At 37.4% G+C, this 18,895-nt stretch overlaps 1 protein-coding gene and 1 non-coding gene across 4 annotated transcripts; both read left to right on the top strand.

Moving 5' to 3' along the window:
- Positions 1-10,776: 10,776 nt before the first annotated feature.
- On the top strand, positions 10,777-18,122 carry LOC143624533 (protein NLP4-like). 3 transcript variants are annotated; one of them, XM_077095150.1, is made up of 5 exons: positions 10,777-11,172; positions 13,018-13,119; positions 13,230-14,168; positions 14,282-15,110; positions 15,712-18,122. In XM_077095150.1, exons 3-5 carry the CDS (start codon positions 13,278-13,280, stop codon positions 16,554-16,556), a joined length of 2,565 nt encoding a protein of 854 aa, XP_076951265.1. In that variant the 5' UTR covers positions 10,777-11,172; positions 13,018-13,119; positions 13,230-13,277; the 3' UTR covers positions 16,557-18,122. The 3 variants fall into 3 exon arrangements, with proteins under 3 accessions (XP_076951265.1, XP_076951266.1, XP_076951267.1); XM_077095152.1 differs by lacking the exon at positions 10,777-11,172 and adding an exon at positions 11,646-11,793; XM_077095151.1 differs by having other exon boundaries at positions 13,018-14,168.
- Positions 18,123-18,221: 99 nt separating this feature from the next.
- Positions 18,222-18,294, top strand: TRNAF-GAA (transfer RNA phenylalanine (anticodon GAA)). Its single transcript has one exon. It is a non-coding gene; the product is annotated as a tRNA-Phe (tRNA).
- Positions 18,295-18,895: the final 601 nt, after the last annotated feature.

Here is an 18,895-nt window from a genome sequence, read left to right as displayed (position 1 = left end):
CAGGCCTAGAAGCAGTTAAATACATTAATGAACCTATTATCGCCCGATACAGAGTTGGGTCCACATCTGCGTCACCATCTGATTCAGCACCCAATTTGTGATTGACGCAGATTGGAGTATCATATGGAGAACTGTCCTCCATCTTGAATCTTTTCAGCACATCATGAACGTACTTCGTTTGATGAATGAACATCCCGTCCTTCTTCTGATCAACCTGCAATCCTAGAAAGAAAGTTAGTTCACCCATAGCACTCATCTCGAATCGTTTCTTCATGACAGCTTCAAAATCCTGACACATGGATACTCTTGATGCAGCAAAAATGATATCATCCACGTAGACTTGAACCAGTAGGAAGTCACATCCTTCTCTCTTCACAAACAACGTACTGTCAATCAATCCCCTTTCAAAACCATTTTCCAGCAAGTAGTCCGATAACGTCGAATACCAGGCACGAGGTGCCTGATGTAACCCATATAACGCCTTGCTCAACCTGTATACGTGATCAGGAAAGTCTGGGTCAGGAAAACCCGGAGGTTGCTCAACATACACAACCTCATCAACTTTCCCGTTTAGAAACGCGCTCTTCACATCCAACTGAAATACCTTCATCTTTTTAAACGCAGCAAACGCCAAAAACAATCGAATCGCTTCTAACCGGGCAACAGGAGCAAACACCTCATTGTAATCAATACCCTCTTGCTGATTAAAACCTTTAACAACCAGCCTCGCCTTATTTCTTACAATAATTCCCTTATCATCTCTCTTACATTTGAACACCCATTTTGTGCCTATAGCATGCACATTTCTTGGTTTTTCAACCAAGGTCCAAACTTCCATTTTCTCGAACTGAGCCAACTCTTCTTGCATGGCTTCGACCCACGAGCTGTCCTTTAAAGCCATTTGATAATTCTTTGGTTCAATTTGGCTTATAAAGCAGGAGTACAAACATTCATTCATTATACCCGTTTCTTTAATGCTTGTATAAACACAGGTGTGCTCATTCAAGCTACTTCTGGTTTGTACACTGGAGGACACATCACCTATAACGTTCTCCAATGGGTGATCTTTGTGAATTCTCGTGGTCGGAACAGCACCGACATGTAAATTGTCTTCCAAGTTCGAAGAGATCTCATCTATGGTTGTTTCTGGCTGAGAGTGAAAAGGATTAATAAATTCATCTTCAGTTGAGGCCGCAGGGGTATCGATCGTGTTTGATGTGGAAGGTTGAGATTTCTCAAAAATCTGATGTTGCAATATATTCTCTTCCTCATCAAGTATCATCTTCGTCACAGCTCTTTCGTCTTCTTCAGAAATTTCCAAATTAGGTACGTTAAACGACTTAAAAAGTTTAACATAGTCGAAAAGCTCAGCAGGTCCATTGCTTGGTTTTGGCGGTTGGTAACTAGTAATGTCGGTGTTACAAACCACCTCCACCTTGCAAGTCGACGTATTGAAGACCCGTCTGTTGGGAGTCCCAACAACATAACCGACAAGGATTCCCTCATCAGCTACTTCACCAAATTTCGAATTAGTCTTCAAAATCGAACAAGGAGACCCAAATGGTTCAAGACCGCACAAGTTGGGCTTCCTTCCGTGCATAAGCTCGTAACAAGTTTTTCCAAGTTTCTTAACTGTTAACACCCTATTTAGAACATAGCAGGCTGTAGCAACTGCTTCAGCCCAGAACATCACAGGAAGCTTCGAGTCTGCCAGCATAGTTCTGGCTCCTTCAATTAACGTTCGGTTCTTCCTTTCAGCCACTCCATTCTGTTGCGGAGTATACGGAGCGCTGTATTGATGTTCAATTCCCTTCTGAAGACAGAAAATTTCCATTTCAAAGTTCTTGAACTCTGTCCCATTGTCACTTCTGATGAATTTAACTGATTTACTCATGACGTTCTCAACTTTTGTAATTAGATTCTTCACCATTTGAGCCGTCTCGTCTTTCGTTTTCAGAAAATATACCCACGAGTATCGCGAGTAGTCATCAGTGATCACCAAGCAGTAAGAGGTACCTCCTAGACTTTGTACATTCACGGGACCGAAGAGATCCATATGAAGTAGTTCTAGAGTACCGGCAATTGAGTTAATCTTCTTGGTGAGATGGGATTTCTTGTGTTGCTTTCCCTTCTTGCATGCTATACATTTGTCTTCAAAGTTAAAACTTTTTAAGGGAACGCCCATCACAAGCCCATTCTTGACAATGAAGTTCATCTTCCGAAGATGAATATGTCCCATTCTCCTGTGCCACAATTCTGATTCTGATTCGCTTGCTTTTGTCATTAAACAAGATTCTCTGGTGGCCATTTCAGTAGACCTCATATCCATCACATATGTATTCGTTTCACGTGGAGCTTTCATCACTATCCATTCGTCTGGTATTTGAAAACCAGGCTTCAATACGATCGCTTCATTCTTTGTGAAATGGACAGTGTACTCTTTATCACAAATCTGCGACACACTCAGCAGATTGTGCTTTAATTCCTCCACGAAGTTTACATTTTCAAGTGTCATTCTCCCATTCGACACAGTTCCTCTACCCGTAATCCTTCCACCGCTTTCACCAGCAAAACTAACTCTAGCTCCCTGAACAGGTTTTAAGTCTTGCAACAAGTGTTTGTTGCCTGTCATGTGCCTGGAACAGCCGCTATCAACAATCCAAAGATTGTTTGCAGCCCTGTTCAACTGTTCCTGCACAATAAAACAAAGAGTTAGAATCTTGGGACCCAAGACCAATTGGTCTTGGATCGATACGTCCCGTACCCTGGCTTTCTTAAGTTAGCATCAGGATAATTTCTGTAAGTCCTGTTAGGGAATCTCCCTGCAGATTGTGTGTAATGCCTTCCAAACCTTTGAGAATTGAAGGTGTTATATCTTGAGGTTTGGTTGTAAAACTGAGGTTGGTTTTTATGAAAACTTGAATTCGTTACATTTTGGCATTTTTTAAAGTTTTCATTTTTAGCAGTAACAAAATGACGCTTATACTCAGTTTTATTTGGCTTCACACCTCTTAATCTCGGCTCCAGAGGGCAATCTGCAACTAAATGCCCTAATTTGTTACATCTAAAGCAACACCGACTCTCCAATTTCTTGTCAAATGTTGGTTTGGATGTAGAGGTAGTGTTACCAGCCGTTCGTCTCACATAAGGTGGGACGTACGGATTGAGTGGAGAACTCTTTTTAGAAACTTTATTTTTATCTCCATCGGTGGGTAACTCTACCTTCTCTTTTGTCTGATCAGATTCGGACAACTTATCTGAATCCGATGAGACTGGACTCGAAACAGAAATATTCACATTAGAAACTTTCGAACTTGTTTCTCCACAGCTAACACTTGGTTTTACACTTGTAATCTTGATTGGAGTTGTCTGAGGAACTTCGAAATCGACAGATTTCTGAACACTCGGATTATAAGTATAGTTGTGGTTAAAGGGTGGTGGAACTTCATTATATCCGATTCCTCCCCTCTTTGCAGAGGTACCTGGATCACTCACGAGGTGATCAAGGATGGCCGAGGAATTCCTGAACTGCTCAAGTTTGCGGTTCAGTTCCACCACCTTTACCTGGTGGTCAGCAATCTGTTTATCCCGATCAGCAATCACTTTAGTTTTTTCCTCCAAAACTTCATAACTAAGATCAATTATTTCAATTTTCTCAGCAAGTTTAATTTTTAAGCTTTGAACGTCTTTTTCACATGCTTTTATTTTAATTTTATAACTCGTTTCTCTTGCTTTCGTAAAATGGTGATCTTCTTTAATAGTTTTAAAGTCAGCATCTAAATGGACATACTGATCAGTTATCGTTTTAAGTTGCTCAGACAAATTCTCACAACTAGTACAAATATCCTTAGTACTTACCTCGGAGCGATTATCCTTGTCATCTGCCATGAAAGCTGTTTCTTCTTCAGTAGCTTTCTCAATTCCTTCAACCTTCTCACATTCTTTCACTTCAGCCTCAGCCATGTTCGCTTGCTCACCAGAACCACTTGAATGCGAGTTCCAGTTGTACTCACCTGCTTCTCTGGTCAACATGGCGTTAATCTCTCTGTTAACTCCAGAATGTTGTGTAGGTCGACCTTGTCCTCGTTCAACCCTCTCATTTCTGCATTCCTTGGCAAAGTGCCCGTACTGTTGACAATTATAGCACCTTACCTTGGATTTGTCGAACCCGGGCCGACCACCAACAAACTTTCTTCCAGTTTTGTTCATAAACCGTTTCACACGCCTCACAATCATTGCCATTTGCCATTGCAAATCCATCTCCTCCAGATCATCAGCATCGATCTGGTTGTAATCCTCATCAAGAGCAGCAGGGTCCACAATCTTTCCCTGGATGTAGTTTTCGTAGGAAGCAATAAATGATGCATAGACTGCAAACTGCTCTTCAGCAGATTTTACACTCATAGGCATCTTGGAATAATTATTGCTTGAGGCATTTGCAGAAAAACTACTTGAGGATGCTTGAGGCTTTGAAGTACTTGATCCTCCAGCAACGAAACAGACGTCACCATTCGAGTTTACAGAGACGTTTCCTTCATGAGAAGAATCAGAACCTGACTCCCCTTTTGAGTAATAAGCAGCAGATTCAGGCCTCGAACTTGAGCCTGATTTAACCTTTGCACCATACATACCAGGGTCTTGTATCTGATCTGTTGGTGTTTCTTTTCGAACCATATTAAGCTCATAAGTTCTGAGCTTGTTTACTGCCGTTTCAAGATCACAATTTGGAAAGTCTCTGTCTTCCCTCATAAGAACGGTGTACATTTCCCACTTCGGTGGGAGAGCATCGAGAAGCTTTTCAACGATCTCTTCTTCTCGGTAAGCAATTGAATAATTGCTGAGCTCTGTCATTAGATGATAGTATCTGGTGATAATATCATCCAGTGATTCGTTCTTCAAAAATTTGAAGACGGAGAACTGGGTCTTCAAAAGTTTTACCTTCGATGCACGGATACCCACATTCCCCTCGAATCTATTTTCAAGAGCATCCCAAAGCTCTCTTGCAGAAGTGTACTTTCGGAACGTATGGAGAACCTCTTGAGGAAGTGCCATTGTTATCGCAGCATGGGCCTTGCTTTCGGCCTCGTACATTTTCTTCTCTTCGTCCTCCATTTTGCTGTACTTCTTAACCACATCGCGACCTTCGTATTGCGCAGTTGGAGGGATATATCCATCCTGGATGCACACCCACATTTTGGCATCCTGGTATTTGATGTATTGGATGAATCTGTCCTTCCATGCCACGAAGTCAGTTCCTTTCATCAGCCTCGGGGCCTTAGTGGCAGACCCCGCTTCTACTTCCATCTTGACCAAATCGGAGATGTTAATCGACGACATCCTTGCGAAAACCTGAAAAACCTGAAAATACAAAAAAAAATATTAAAACAGCTCAGTAGGCGAAGTTAAGAATAACTTCGCTTGAAAGTTAACTTCGCTGAAAAGAGAACTTCGCTGAGTTCTTAAATTCGCTAGACTTGGCGAAGTTAAAAATAACTTCGCTTAGAATGAGCGAACTTAGGAGTTAAGCGAACTTGGGTGGGAAGCGAAGTTGCGGATAACTTCGCTAAGGCGAACTTATGATGTTAAGCGAAGTTGTGGTTAACTTCGCTAATCCTTATATCTTCGCCGAAAACCCTAATTCCAGTGACGGCAACTTCGCCTGAAGAAAGGTAACTTCGCCCGAAGAACGATAACTTCGCCCGATGAACAAGGAAACTGTTCAGATCTGTTTTCGTCGATCCAGCAGTTTCCGATCAACGCAATGGCTTGAAAATGACTGTCAAGCACGAGCAAAACACAATCCCAACAAAAACACGTCCCGCGAAAAGGTCAAACGAGACGTTTCTACACCCGCGTGAAATCCCGAACCTCACAATCGAGCCGATGGCTCTGATACCAATTGTAGGTTCCTGGACGGATCGTACACGGGATGTCGCTAACAACGCAGGTGCGGAATCCCTGCGTGGGTAGATACGAGTGTAGAGTATGTAGAGATTGAACACGAAAGTAATAAACCAACCACGTTATATTAATAACAACCACGTGACCCGAGGTCACTGTTACAGACTATGACACGAACACGTTCACTGAACAACTGAAACAAACCCTAAAAACTCACTCACTGTAAACTGTTCGCTGAACAGTATATAAACACGACAACTTCGCCACAGGCGAAGTTGTCAATAACTTCGCTGATTCAACAAGTTCGCCATAGCGAACTTGTTGACAACTTCGCGTTTTACATAACTAAACATAAACAAAACATAATTACATTACAGACTCGATTACAAATTGCTAGACTATGAACTACTGACACATGTACCAACAATATATATATATATCAATGTGAGTATATATGATTCTTTGTTATAAATATTATTTAAGTAATAATGAATATTCTTAAATAATAAAGAAAAGAAAAGAAAACGTTTCTTATAGAAGAAGAAACGTAGGGTTTAAAAGGAAATAAGATTAACTATAGGTTATCTTATAAAAGAAAGAAAGATATTTTAAACTAAAGGTTTAAAAAGAAAAGAATACTTTTTAACTAAAGGTTTTAAAGTAAATAAATTATAATCGAGGAAAAGATTATAAAAGACTAAAGGTTTTAAGCCGGATTGTATATCCGACTAACAAAAGGTTATACTTGTACTATAGGTGCGAGATAGCAACGGGAAAGACCCTCAGATGGTGTATTGAAGCCGATCCAAATCAAAAAGGTGAATACGCCCCAAACTTTATAAACTTGTTTTAAAACGAGTCAATGTGTTAAATGAAAAGGTTTACATGAGACTACGTCTCTCTAAAAAATTTATAACAAAGGTATAAGTACTAGCCCTTAGGCTACCGTGTACGTTTGTCTGGATCCTTACATATGTGGTGGGCAAACCGCACCTGGTTATATTGATGCTTTCCTGCGGGGAGTTAATGACCATGTGTATACGAATAGGTACCTAACTATGTCGAACGTTACAGTGTTTGCTAGGGTATTTAGTGTAGAGACTTGCGTTTATAATTGTATTTAACTTTGTTATTCCTAAGCCACGATGGGTCGATACCTACGTAGTCTTGAGGGGCAATAAAGTAAAGGAAAATATTTTGGCGTCAGCATATTCACCAACATTCGTTGCTGACGTATTTTTTAAACATTTTGCAGGTAATCAAGAATAGGGCTTAGAAAGATGAAGTGCTCAAGATATCCGATGGCTCGGATATTTTTGTTAAACTTAATATTATAAGAATGGTGGTTTTGTAATTAAAACAAGTAATCTTAAAATATTAACGGGAACTTTTGATCCCGTCTTTTGTACATGTAAATATTATATTTTAAATTCACATGTTTTAAAGACTTCCGCTTTTTATACGTAACTCTGATATATTTACAAATGTGGTACCTACTGTTGGTCGCACTCCCAAGCCTAAGATGGGGGTGTGACCGCATGACCTTATGAAATGTCCTAAAAAGGCTAAAGCCCTGTAATACTTGAAATATATAAACACACTTTAGAATATCTATGTTTATAACTCTTATTGGCCGATTGTTATGAAAAACTACTAAAGTACACTAGTGACTCAATTGACACAAGCACCTCAAAGCAACTTGGGAACTTGTCTAAGGGACTATTTGGTAGCCTCTTAATGGTCATTAAGAGACTGCTTGTTAATGGTTCATAACCTCTTAATGGGTAAAAGGTAGTCTTTTAACCATTCAGACTTAAGGTTACCTTTTGACCTTTAAGAGACTATAAACTAGCCTCTTAATGACTATTAAAAGGCTACCAAACAGCCTCTAAGTAAAATGTTCTTATAAACACTACAAAGTGTTATTGTTTCGTGAAATATTGTGTTCCTATTTAGTCACTTGAATCACAAGCGACGTCACTTGTGTGAATTTTGTTGCGCATTATGTTTGTTTATGGAACTCTAATTGTGCAAATATGCAACTTTGTGTCACACTTGGTGGAGTGTATGTGCTTATGTGATTTAAGCCAGATTATCCCTAAAACCAATGTGAGTTTCTCATTTTGATTTGCTACCCTAGACGCCGTGATTGAATGAGAATGGATAAGAGGCTCACGGGATTGACGTGAGGGGGGCATGGATGGCTATATTTCTAGGAGTGAACTCCGGGGAGATATGAAGCGCATGGATACAATTTAGGCCTTGGAATGAAAGACAATTCCAAATCCGCTTTGTCTATGAACAAGGAAGCTATAAGTAATGAAAATATGAATCTCATGGAGAGTTCGATACTGGCTCAGGATGAACGCTGATTGCATGCTTAACACATGCAAGTCGGACGGGAAGTGGTATTTCCAGTGGTGGACATGTGAGTAACACGTAAGAACATGCCCCTGAGAGGGGAACAACACCTGGAAACGACAACCAAGCCTCCGCAATTTCGGAATCCCCCTAGAAAATGGCATGTTCTCCCCGGGCGGAATAGGTGGGGTAATTCCTTCCCTTAGAACCGTACTTGAGAGTTTCCTACCTCAATTGGCTCGCTAGTCAACTCATTTTGCATCCCATTATCCATTTGAATCTATCTTATCTAACTGAATAAGATTTATTGTAGATCTATCCCCATTTTTCGGGTAAACTAAAAGAAGTTAATAAAATGAGTTTCGAACTTAAATCATAGGCCTGGATTAAAAATCCGGTTTATTTTAGTTTTATCTTTCCTCCCACCTTCAGAAGAATAAAACATAGGCATTTCGCCTATCATTAGAATTTTCTTAAAGGTAACTATCTCAGTTTCATATCATACGGGCTGCGACCCTCGGTGACCGGGAAGACTAGAAGAGTCCGTTGACTTTTTCTAGAAGATTTAAATAAGTGTTTGTTATGACTTTGTTAATTAATATGTGACTTGATGGCTTGATGCAACCATGCTCGGTGACTATCATTTATAATGTGATCATGATTGACCACATTTGACCTAACGCTTCATATCAACAAATTACTAATCATCATTTATATAATCTTTGAGGATTACTGTCTTAAAACATAAATGGAAAGCGATGAAGGCACATAACATATAACATATATAGCACCAGAGGCGTAGGTGTGGGCATGGGTAAATGCCTTTGGTTGGTATTTTGGTCGCTATTATGTCGTTGAAACCTAGCTTTATGCTAATAGTTGCTACACTCCGTTGATATTCGGTCATTCGTTGATAGTCCGTTTGTTATCCCTTTGTAATTTGTCTGAAATTAGATTATCCATGCCCTGATCTTTAACAGAATACAGTTTGTGTCCACTTTACCAACAAAGTTATGACAAATATATCTGTTTGAGAAAGTTATTCATGAGTATCATCAAATAAATATCAAACGTGTCTCAAACCCGTAAATATAATTTTAAGTAACCATACACGAAAATATGACCCCGAATATTCTCCTTTATGTTTTTCATCATATTCTCGTATTTCTATCATTTTTAATAAAAACATGGTCTTTATCTTAGATTGAGCCATTGAGATGCATGAGAAATATCCGTGAAGGGAACTTTGGTTCTCGAAGCTTCAAACGGAGGATGATGATATTTATGAAAGTAAATATATATATTATTTCTATTATAATAATGGCAAGACTTTTGTCAAGTTTTATTAAAACCCCAAAAAAATAATGAGATGTATATCAAGTATCTTAGAAAATGTATAAAAAGTGGGAGGTACCTAAAAGAATCTTTGAACACAACGAATGAATTTTATTATTATATCACTAAGACAACTAAGCTTAATTATTTATTTACACAATTTGTCTCCATTAGTTCTATTTTTTTACGATTTGGCCACTAAAGGGTTCCACACCTTACCATCAACTCACGCGTGGGAATTTTGTTAGAATAATAATGAAGGAAAAAGTTAACAAACATAACCCCCAAAGTATATTCCAATCAGGCATCACAAAAGACATTTGTTAAAGATTCCTAAACACCATATTAAAGCCCTAGAAATCTTAAATCATAAAGAAATGTTGTAGATGACATCAAGGTGGTGCGCTAACTAGAGAACAATGATGATTGGCGGCAGAGGACTGCGTTCGTAGATGGTGGGCATGAGGGACATCGATGAAGACGACTGGTAGTGATCCTTGACTGGAAAATTTTAACTGGGTGGTGCCGCTAATAGTTTTGGAATTGTGACATATGTGGAAGAAAACGTTACAACAGTGGTTTGAGATCGTTTTTTGATAGGTGGCGCGTGAAATCGGGTGGTGGTAGAGAAAACATTTTAAGGTTTGGTTAAAGAAATGAGAGAAGAAAACGGTGGGGGTAGAGAGTTTTTAAAGAGTTAAGTTTATTTTTTGTCTTTATGATTTGATCAAAAATTTACTTTTTGTACGTGACATACTTTGGTTTAAGAACTAACAATTTGACTCTCTCTATCTAACATGTTAAAGCAAACACTAACACTAACCCTATTTAGAAAATAACTTATTTTTAACCATTAATGCATCATCTATTTTGGCCGGTGTAAAAAAAATGATATAAAATAATTGGTTTTTAAATCACATAAGACTATGTATTATTGGTCATTCATTATTTATCATTCTAAATCGTTCGTCACTTCAGCATTTTCTCCATCATTCAACTCATGTATACTTTATTCTCCATCATTTAATTTATTTATATTATTTAAAAAATAAATAAATAAAAAGAAAAAATTGATTGGTTAGCGATGAGCATGAGAGTGTCACGCGGATTACATCACTAGTGACCTGGGGTTCTCTCACGGGTCACTAGTGAGCCAGAATAACCCATACAATTCAACGGCTCATAATGCAAGAAGTCAATACAATGGTGAGCACAAACTTAACTCTTTGATAGTTATGGACTAAAAACCAAACTTTCTTGCCTTTAACAAATTGCTTCACATCCAACTTCCACACACCAACATCAAATGTTATTTTTTTTTATATTTGTTGCCTACTTTTCACATACAAATCTCCCATTATTTTATTTGCCAATTTGCTTACATCACCCACCTTTTCCTTTATAACATTTCTTATTTCGCATCTCACTTGATAAAAATTGAATCTTTTTTCTTTCAACTCAAAAGGATCTAGAGCAAAGGTTGGGTTTGACTAGCCTGTGGTGTTCCCTAGGGAAGTTTATGGTGGGGCTTTTTCATGGAGTTTGAAAAGTCTTAAAAAAGATGATTTTTACAAGGTAAGAATTAACTTGATTTGATTGATTTTCATGGGTCTGTTTAAGTCAATCCAAAAACAGCAAATTATTATGTTCTTTGTGTTTCTGCATCTGAAACATCCCCTCAAGATTTAATGTTTTTCTCTCACTACTTTTTTTTATAAGGGTATTTTGGGAATTTTGTTAGATAAAAATGGGGTATTTTGCTTCAAGGGTATTTTAAAAAGTTTTTTTTTGCTTCAAGATTTTCATGGGTATTTTGTTATTGTTAGATAAAAATAAGGTAAACCCTTGAAATAATTTTTTTAAAAGATTTTCAAGGGTATTTTGGGAAATTTATTCTTGCCAGATAAAAATGAAGCAAACCCTTGTAAGGAATTTTTTTTCAAGATTTTCATGGGTATTTTGGGAATTTTGTTCTTGTTCGATAAAAATGAGGTAAATCCTTGTAAGGAATATCTATTTTATTTTTCTTTTTAATTCTTCTATTTTCAAGATTTTCATGGGTATTTTGGGAATTTTATTCTTGCCAGATAAAAATGAGTTAAACCCTTGTAAGGAATATTCAAGAATCTGAATTTATGAACTGTTAATATTATTCTGCTCATCCTTTCTGTATGATGGTGGAGTTTGCAAGTGGATGTATGCTGCAATCTTGACAATCTGTAGCAACTATGAACTTTTGTTTGTTTGTTTGTTTGTTTGTTTATTTGTTTGTTTTCTAATTCACCTTTAATTTGGAATCTTTTACATCTATGAAACAATAGGTATTGATTGATCTATTTTTATTTTTTTTTGGTTCTTTTGCTGACTTTTTGTAGTTTGACTAGTATTCATTAATTCTTTGATGGTTATATTCATAGAATCTTTTGATTTTCCAAGCATATAATCTTTATGTGGTAGATGGATAGCTTTTTTCAGTATTGAATTCATTATATTTTGACAGATTTGTTTAAAATATGAACATGGAATCTTTTATTTGGATAAAAATTTGTGGAATTTGAGTGCAAGATTGGATTTTGAATAAGGGTTTTTATTGAATGTTGCTGTTCTTCTATTTTTCACTCAAATTTGACAAATCTGGTTGAGATTTGAGTGATTTAGTTTCTATTTTTGGTTTAAAGTTGTAAGATTTTGAGTAGAGAATATGGCTTTATTTGTGTTGAATTCTTTTTGTTCAGTGTAATGTTCTTGTTCTTTCTTTTCCCCAAACTTGGCATATTTTGATTGAGACATGAACAAAAAATTGCTCATATTTTTGGATAATTTTTATGGGATTTTTAGTTCAAGATTAGATAGTGTGTTCAACATGTTTGAACAAGATCTTTTTGGTGTTAAATTAATTCGATTGATAGATTCTCATTAATATGTGTTGTTCTTTCTTATTCCCCAAAGTTGGCATATTTTGAACGAACATGAACCAAAAGTTCATATTTTTTATATAAATTTTGTGTGATTTTTAGTTTTGAGATTTGAGCTGATGAGACGGTGTGGTTTTAACATGCTTTGATGTGATTTTCTTGGTGCTAAATCCATTCACTTGATCGAGTCTCATTGATATGTGTTCTTGTTTTTTTCTGTTTGTCCAATTTTATTTGGATTAGATATGAACAAAAAGTTCATATATTTAGATAGTTTCTTGGTGTTAAATTCATTCGATGGATTGATTCTTAATGATACGTGCTCTTGTTCTTTCTTTCCCCCAAATTTAACATGTTTTGATTGAGACTTGAACAAAAAGTTCATATTTTTAGATATTCTTTTTGTGGGATTTTTACTTCAGGATTTGATAATTTGTTTAATATACTTGAATAAGATTTTCTTGGTGTTAAGTTCATTTGATTGATCTGTTCTTATTCTTGACAGATTTTGGTTGAGATATGAACCATAACAATCAAATTTCTGAATAAAATTTGTTGGATTTTGAGTTCAAGATTATAGTAATGGAGCCGTGAAGACGCTAAATAGGTGAGTTGCTTATAATTTTTCTAATTAATATATTCAATTCTTCTGTATTGAACACTAGCTCGTTCGATTTATTATGAACTAATATTATTTTTTGTTTTCATTTCCTCTAGATAAAAAATTTGGTATTTTGAGTGCACAAGATTATTATTATTATAGCTATGGATGACAGTGTGTTTACCTCTAATAACATGTTTGGAGTTCCATCTGAATCCATGATGGATTATGATTACATGGATGACCTCGTGTTAGATGGATGTTGGGTACAAGCAACCGACGGGATCGAATTCATAAACAACAGCAGAAACAACAATAATAGCAATCCCGTTTTCGACCCTTCGTTTCTCTGGCCCGCTTTGGAGTTCAACAACATTGATCACATACCCGAAGATGTTCAACTAGAGAGGGCAAAATCGTCATTCCTCAAAAATCTTTCAGTCAGTCAAAGTCAAAGTCAAACCGAAGATGGGATTTTGACAAAATCCCATGTTAGTGGCCTGGTTGGATTTTACACTCAATCCGAAAACTTTCTAGATAGTTCCAACACAAGCCGAAGATGGTGGATCCCACCGAGTGTCAATGTTGGGGTCAAAGAACGACTAATCTACGCGATCGAGCATATTAAACACTCATCACTACACAAAAACTCGCTTATTCAAATTTGGCTGCCAGAAAACCGAGAAGGGAAGAAAGTTTTAAGCACTAAAGATCGACTTTTCTCACTCGGGCCGGATTGCCCACAACTTTCTAATTATAGACACATATCTGAAAACTATGAGTTTCCAGCCGAGAGTGATTCGAAGGATATTGTCGGGTTGCCCGGAAGGGTATTTATGGGAAAAGTACCGGAATGGACTCCCGATGTTCGGTTCTTTAAGACCGAAGAATACCTGAGAGTTGTTCATGCTCAACAATATGATGTTCGTGGGAGCGTTGCGATACCTATATTTGATCAAGATAGAAGAAGTTGTCTTGGTGTTGTTGAGGTTGTTATGACCACTCAAAAGAGTAATTATACTCCCGAGATCGAAGGCGTTTGTAAAGCTCTCAAGGTATATTTGGGCCCTTTTAATTTCTTTTATTTTGTATACTTGTTTATTAAGCGCGATACGAACTCTTGTTAAGAAAAGATTGTAACTTTTTTAACTTTTCGGTTTATTGATAGGCGGTTGATCTTCGGAGCTCCGAATCTTCAAACAAATTCAACATAACCGATGGTCCATACCAAGCCGCATTGCCAGAGATTCTCGAGATCCTAAAATCCGCGTGCAAAACGCATAATCTGCCATTAGCTCAAACGTGGGTCCCGTGCATACAACAAGGAAAAGACGGGTGCCGACACTCGGACACAAACTTAATGCATTGCATATCAACCATTGACCGCGCTTGCTACGTGCACGATTCCCGGTTTAAAGATTTTCAAGACGCGTGTTCCGAGCACCATTTGTTAAAAGGGCAAGGTGTTGTTGGTAAAGCTTTCACCACAAACCAACCGTGTTATGATCCGGATGTAACGTTAATGACGAAAACTGAGTACCCACTTTCACACCATGCTCGGGTTTTCGGGTTGTGTGGGGTCGTTGCGTTACGTCTTCGAAGCACGCTTACGGGTAACGTTGATTATGTTTTGGAGTTTTTCTTACCGGTTGATTGTAAAGATCAAGAAAAGCAAAGAACTTTGTTAAACTCGTTGTCGGTTGTTATACAAAAAGTGTGTCGGAATTTACGGGTTGTTACGGATATGGAGTTGGTGGAAGAAGGTTCGGTTGTTTCGGGCAATGTAAAAGTTGAAGAAATATCGATTGAAATGCCAGTGGATTTGGTTAGGAAACAACCGAATGATACAGGTTCGGGCGAGGGTAGTTTGATCACCGATGGTATTAAGAGGCCCGAGAGACGGAGGGGTGGTTCAAAGACGGAGAAAACTATCACTTTGGATATGCTTAGACAGTATTTTGCGGGTAGCTTGAAAGATGCTGCTAAAAACCTTGGCGGTAAGACTCGATTGTTGCAGTTTAATAATATTTATTTCAACCCATTTAATAGTGTTAATCGTGTCTTGTTGGTTTTAATCGTGTCGTGTTGGTGGGTCGAATTTTGAACTCGAACATCACAAATGTGTTTATTCGTGTCAAAGGCGCTAGAATCGTGTAAACCCGAACGCGACCTGCTTTGCTTGTTTAGTTTAAACGAGCCAAGCAAGTTGTCGGGTTGTAATCAAGTTATACACAGTTGGTGGGTTGTAATGGATGGGTTAAAACGGGCTGATGGGTTGTCATGCTTAATTACATGGGTTGGTGAGTTGACTTGTTTAATTAAACGGGTTTATAGGTCGACTTATTTAAAAGTGTTAAACGGGCTTATGGGTTGACTTATTTATACGGGTTAAACGGGCTGATGATGGGTTAACTGATTTAAACGGGTTAAAACAGCCTTATGGGCCCACTTATTCAAACGGGCTGATGGGTCGACTTATTTAAACGGGTTAAATGGGCTGATGGATCGACTTATTTAAACGGGTTGATGGGTAGACCTGTTTAGTTACATGGGTTGGCGAATCGACTTATATAATTAAACGTATTTATGTGATTGCAGTATGTCCGACAACGTTAAAAAGGATATGCCGACAACACGGGATACAACGTTGGCCGTCCCGAAAAATCAAGAAAGTCGGCCACTCGTTACAAAAGATCCAGCTCGTGATGGACTCGGTACACGGGGCCTCGGGTTCGTTCCAAATCGAGTCATTCTACTCAAACTTCCCAAATCTCGCTTCTCCCGATCCTAAAACAAGCCCGTTTCCACCTCCAAAGCAAAATACAAGCGATTCAAAACCCGCTGAAGGCGTCACGAAATCAGTTTCCCCCTCATGTAGTCAAACTTCAAGTTCGGGTCAGTCGTGTTCAAGCGGAAACAACCCGTACCCGCATTCACGCACGCCTACCGGTGAAGACACGTGTAACAATGCTTTGAAACGGGCCCGGAGTGAAACCGGCCTTCATGTGTCATTTTATAGTCAAGAAACTGAGCCCGAGCCCGAACCAGAAACGAAGGTTTTTAATCGCTCAAGTAGCCATAAGTCACTCACCGAGATTCCAACGGGCCCAACATTTCCTCCAAAAGGCGGGAATGCTCGGGACGAAGATATTATGAGAGTTAAAGTGACATACGGTGAAGAAAAGATACGGTTTCGGTTGCAGAAAGATTGGGGGTTCGATCGGCTACTTCAAGAAATCGCTAAGAGGTTTAGCGTAAACGATATCCATCAGTTTCATCTCAAGTATTTTGATGATGATTCTGAATGGGTTCTTTTAACTTGTGATGCTGATTTAGAAGAATGTGTTGATGTTTATAGATCGTGTAAGAGCGGGACGATTAAACTCGCGCTTTTAGAACCGCAATATTTGGGTGGTAGTTTAGGTAGTAATGCCGTCTTGTAAAGACGGCGTGGGCCCGTCACACTCTCTTGTGATGAGCCCGTCTCCAATGGTTGGGTCCGTACGGGTTCTTTTGGTAAAACCCGCAAAGGATTCAGGTTAGAGATCCCGGATGTGTGTCAAGTTGTTTACGTGTGAAAATCGGTGAAATCTTGTTGAAATATACATGTTGTATTTTCATGTGGTAAAATGTTAGTTTGTTGTACAAATTAAACTTTGTAATAGGTTGTTTTTTGTTTTGAACTTACCAGTGAGTTGTACCATATGCATCAAAACTTGTACATTGTCGTAGTTGGTTGTCGAAAAAGAATGAAATGATTTGGTTTCTATTTGAAGAAACATGAGCGAGCAAGCCACGTCATACCTGGAAACGAGGGTCCGCAAGGTTATTGACCAACGACCAACAGTGAAGACTTATCGTTGTTGTTTCGAAAATGATAAATGCAAGGTGTACCTGGATAAGGTACGCGTCTAGTAATGTATGTACTTAAAATAGCTTCTAACAACGACTGGTACGTCTTGGGACGAAGCTCAATCAACCACTTGGTAATATAATATAATAATGCGTGTACCGGAAGATCAGGGTCGAGTAAAGAGCGGCCATGCTCTCTGGATCTCCTACAACACTAAATATCCTAGTACCGAGAAGATGGAGTCACATGATATTATGTTGAACAGATAAAATACTTTTAAAGTCCAAGTGTGAACAATGAACGATTCCTAATATAGATTTCGAGCCAGGAGTTATTCTTGTTAAAGGAGTAGGGGGTTATGTGAAATATTACAGCTACCTTCTACATGTTTTAAATCATAAATTCGGACACATATCTTTTAACTCAAATAGTAACACGTTGTAAGTTGTAAATTAGTCGTAATAAAGTTGTGATTGGTTTAAATGTGACATAAAAGGGTTGTCATTTTGACTATTAAACCGGTATGTATATATCATGGTATTTATATTTGAAGAAACATGACCTGCTGTGATTGTTTGACTGATATTCTATAGGTAACCATTTGCATCTTGAATCATCTTTGATATGTTCAAATCTATAAAGTAAGGATTTTATGACAGGTATAAACGTTTGAACTTCTGAAAACGTGTTTTATATTATTGCTAGGGCCTAGTCGTTATGTTTTCTTCGTCCTAGAACTTTGGTTCTATTGCTATAGATTAATTCGACTCAGCCTTACGTCTTTTTGACATTTATGATAAAAAAACGATCTCCGTCATTCTTTGACATCAATGTCTAAACATTTATCTATTCAACCCTAATAACTAGGGGTGAACAAAAATAGAGACGTTAACCAAACTGACCTTTGCATACCCTAGTAATAACCATTAAACTCTAAGAGATGTCTTTTTGAATCATCAAAATATGAGCATATCAAATATAATTTGGTAAATATGTATTCTAATCCAACACTACCAGAAAACGCGACACAAATAAAACATGATTTAATAAAAAGATTAACATGAACACTACTCGCTTAATAAATATTGTTTAAACCAGTTCGTATATAGTTTTTATAATGAGTTATTTAAAACTGCTAAAATTTAAAGTGATGATTTTATGTTTATACCCACTTGAAGTTTGCCGTATTTGGCTGAAACTTAAAACATAAACGTTTGTCTGTTTTAAATTTATAGTTTGATCGATTTAACAAATTGCGGGGATAGCTCAGTTGGGAGAGCGTCAGACTGAAGATTTGAAGGTCACGTGTTTGATCCACGTTCAACGCATTTTATCAATGTTTTTACACACATTCATTACCTTTTTTCTAACCTCATACATTTTGTTTCACAAAGTTCTAAGATAAGATGGATAAAAACTTTCAGTTTTAATATAAGCTTTATTGTTTTGTAACTGAACTAATGACGGACTAAGAAACTTTTATCACGGTCACGTGTCACCTATATTTGATGTCTATCAAGTATCACTCGGATATCAATTTGTGCTCAGTTTGGTCAGGATGCATAGCAAAAATATAATACCAAATCCAACTAAAATAAGAAAAATACATTATAATAATATGTTTGTAGCTTATATATAATAAAAATACAACGTTGTTACAGTTCTTCTTTATACGTTTTCTTTTGAAATTTATCTTATTCATATTCCATAAAACTGAAAAAGCTAATTCAAATCCGAACAACTTTTTTAACTTTATTACAGGTAACCAATACATTTCATAGCTTGATAACATTAATAAAATACAAGTAGCAATAAACTAAATAACTAAAAGATGTCACAGTCAAACTAGCTAGCATTGTGAGTTGTAAAAAAAAAAAATTCAAACTAGCATTCGAACTTTCTAACAATTAAACAAATTCAAGTATACTA

This window comes from Bidens hawaiensis, unplaced genomic scaffold (genome assembly GCF_021521415.1).
Source record: "Bidens hawaiensis isolate Kalapana, Puna unplaced genomic scaffold, B.hawaiensis_p1.1 tig00003857_1, whole genome shotgun sequence".
Taxonomy (NCBI): Eukaryota; Viridiplantae; Streptophyta; class Magnoliopsida; order Asterales; family Asteraceae; genus Bidens; species Bidens hawaiensis.
Note: the sequence above shows the minus strand (reverse complement) of the source record. Positions and strands in the feature narration are given on the sequence as shown.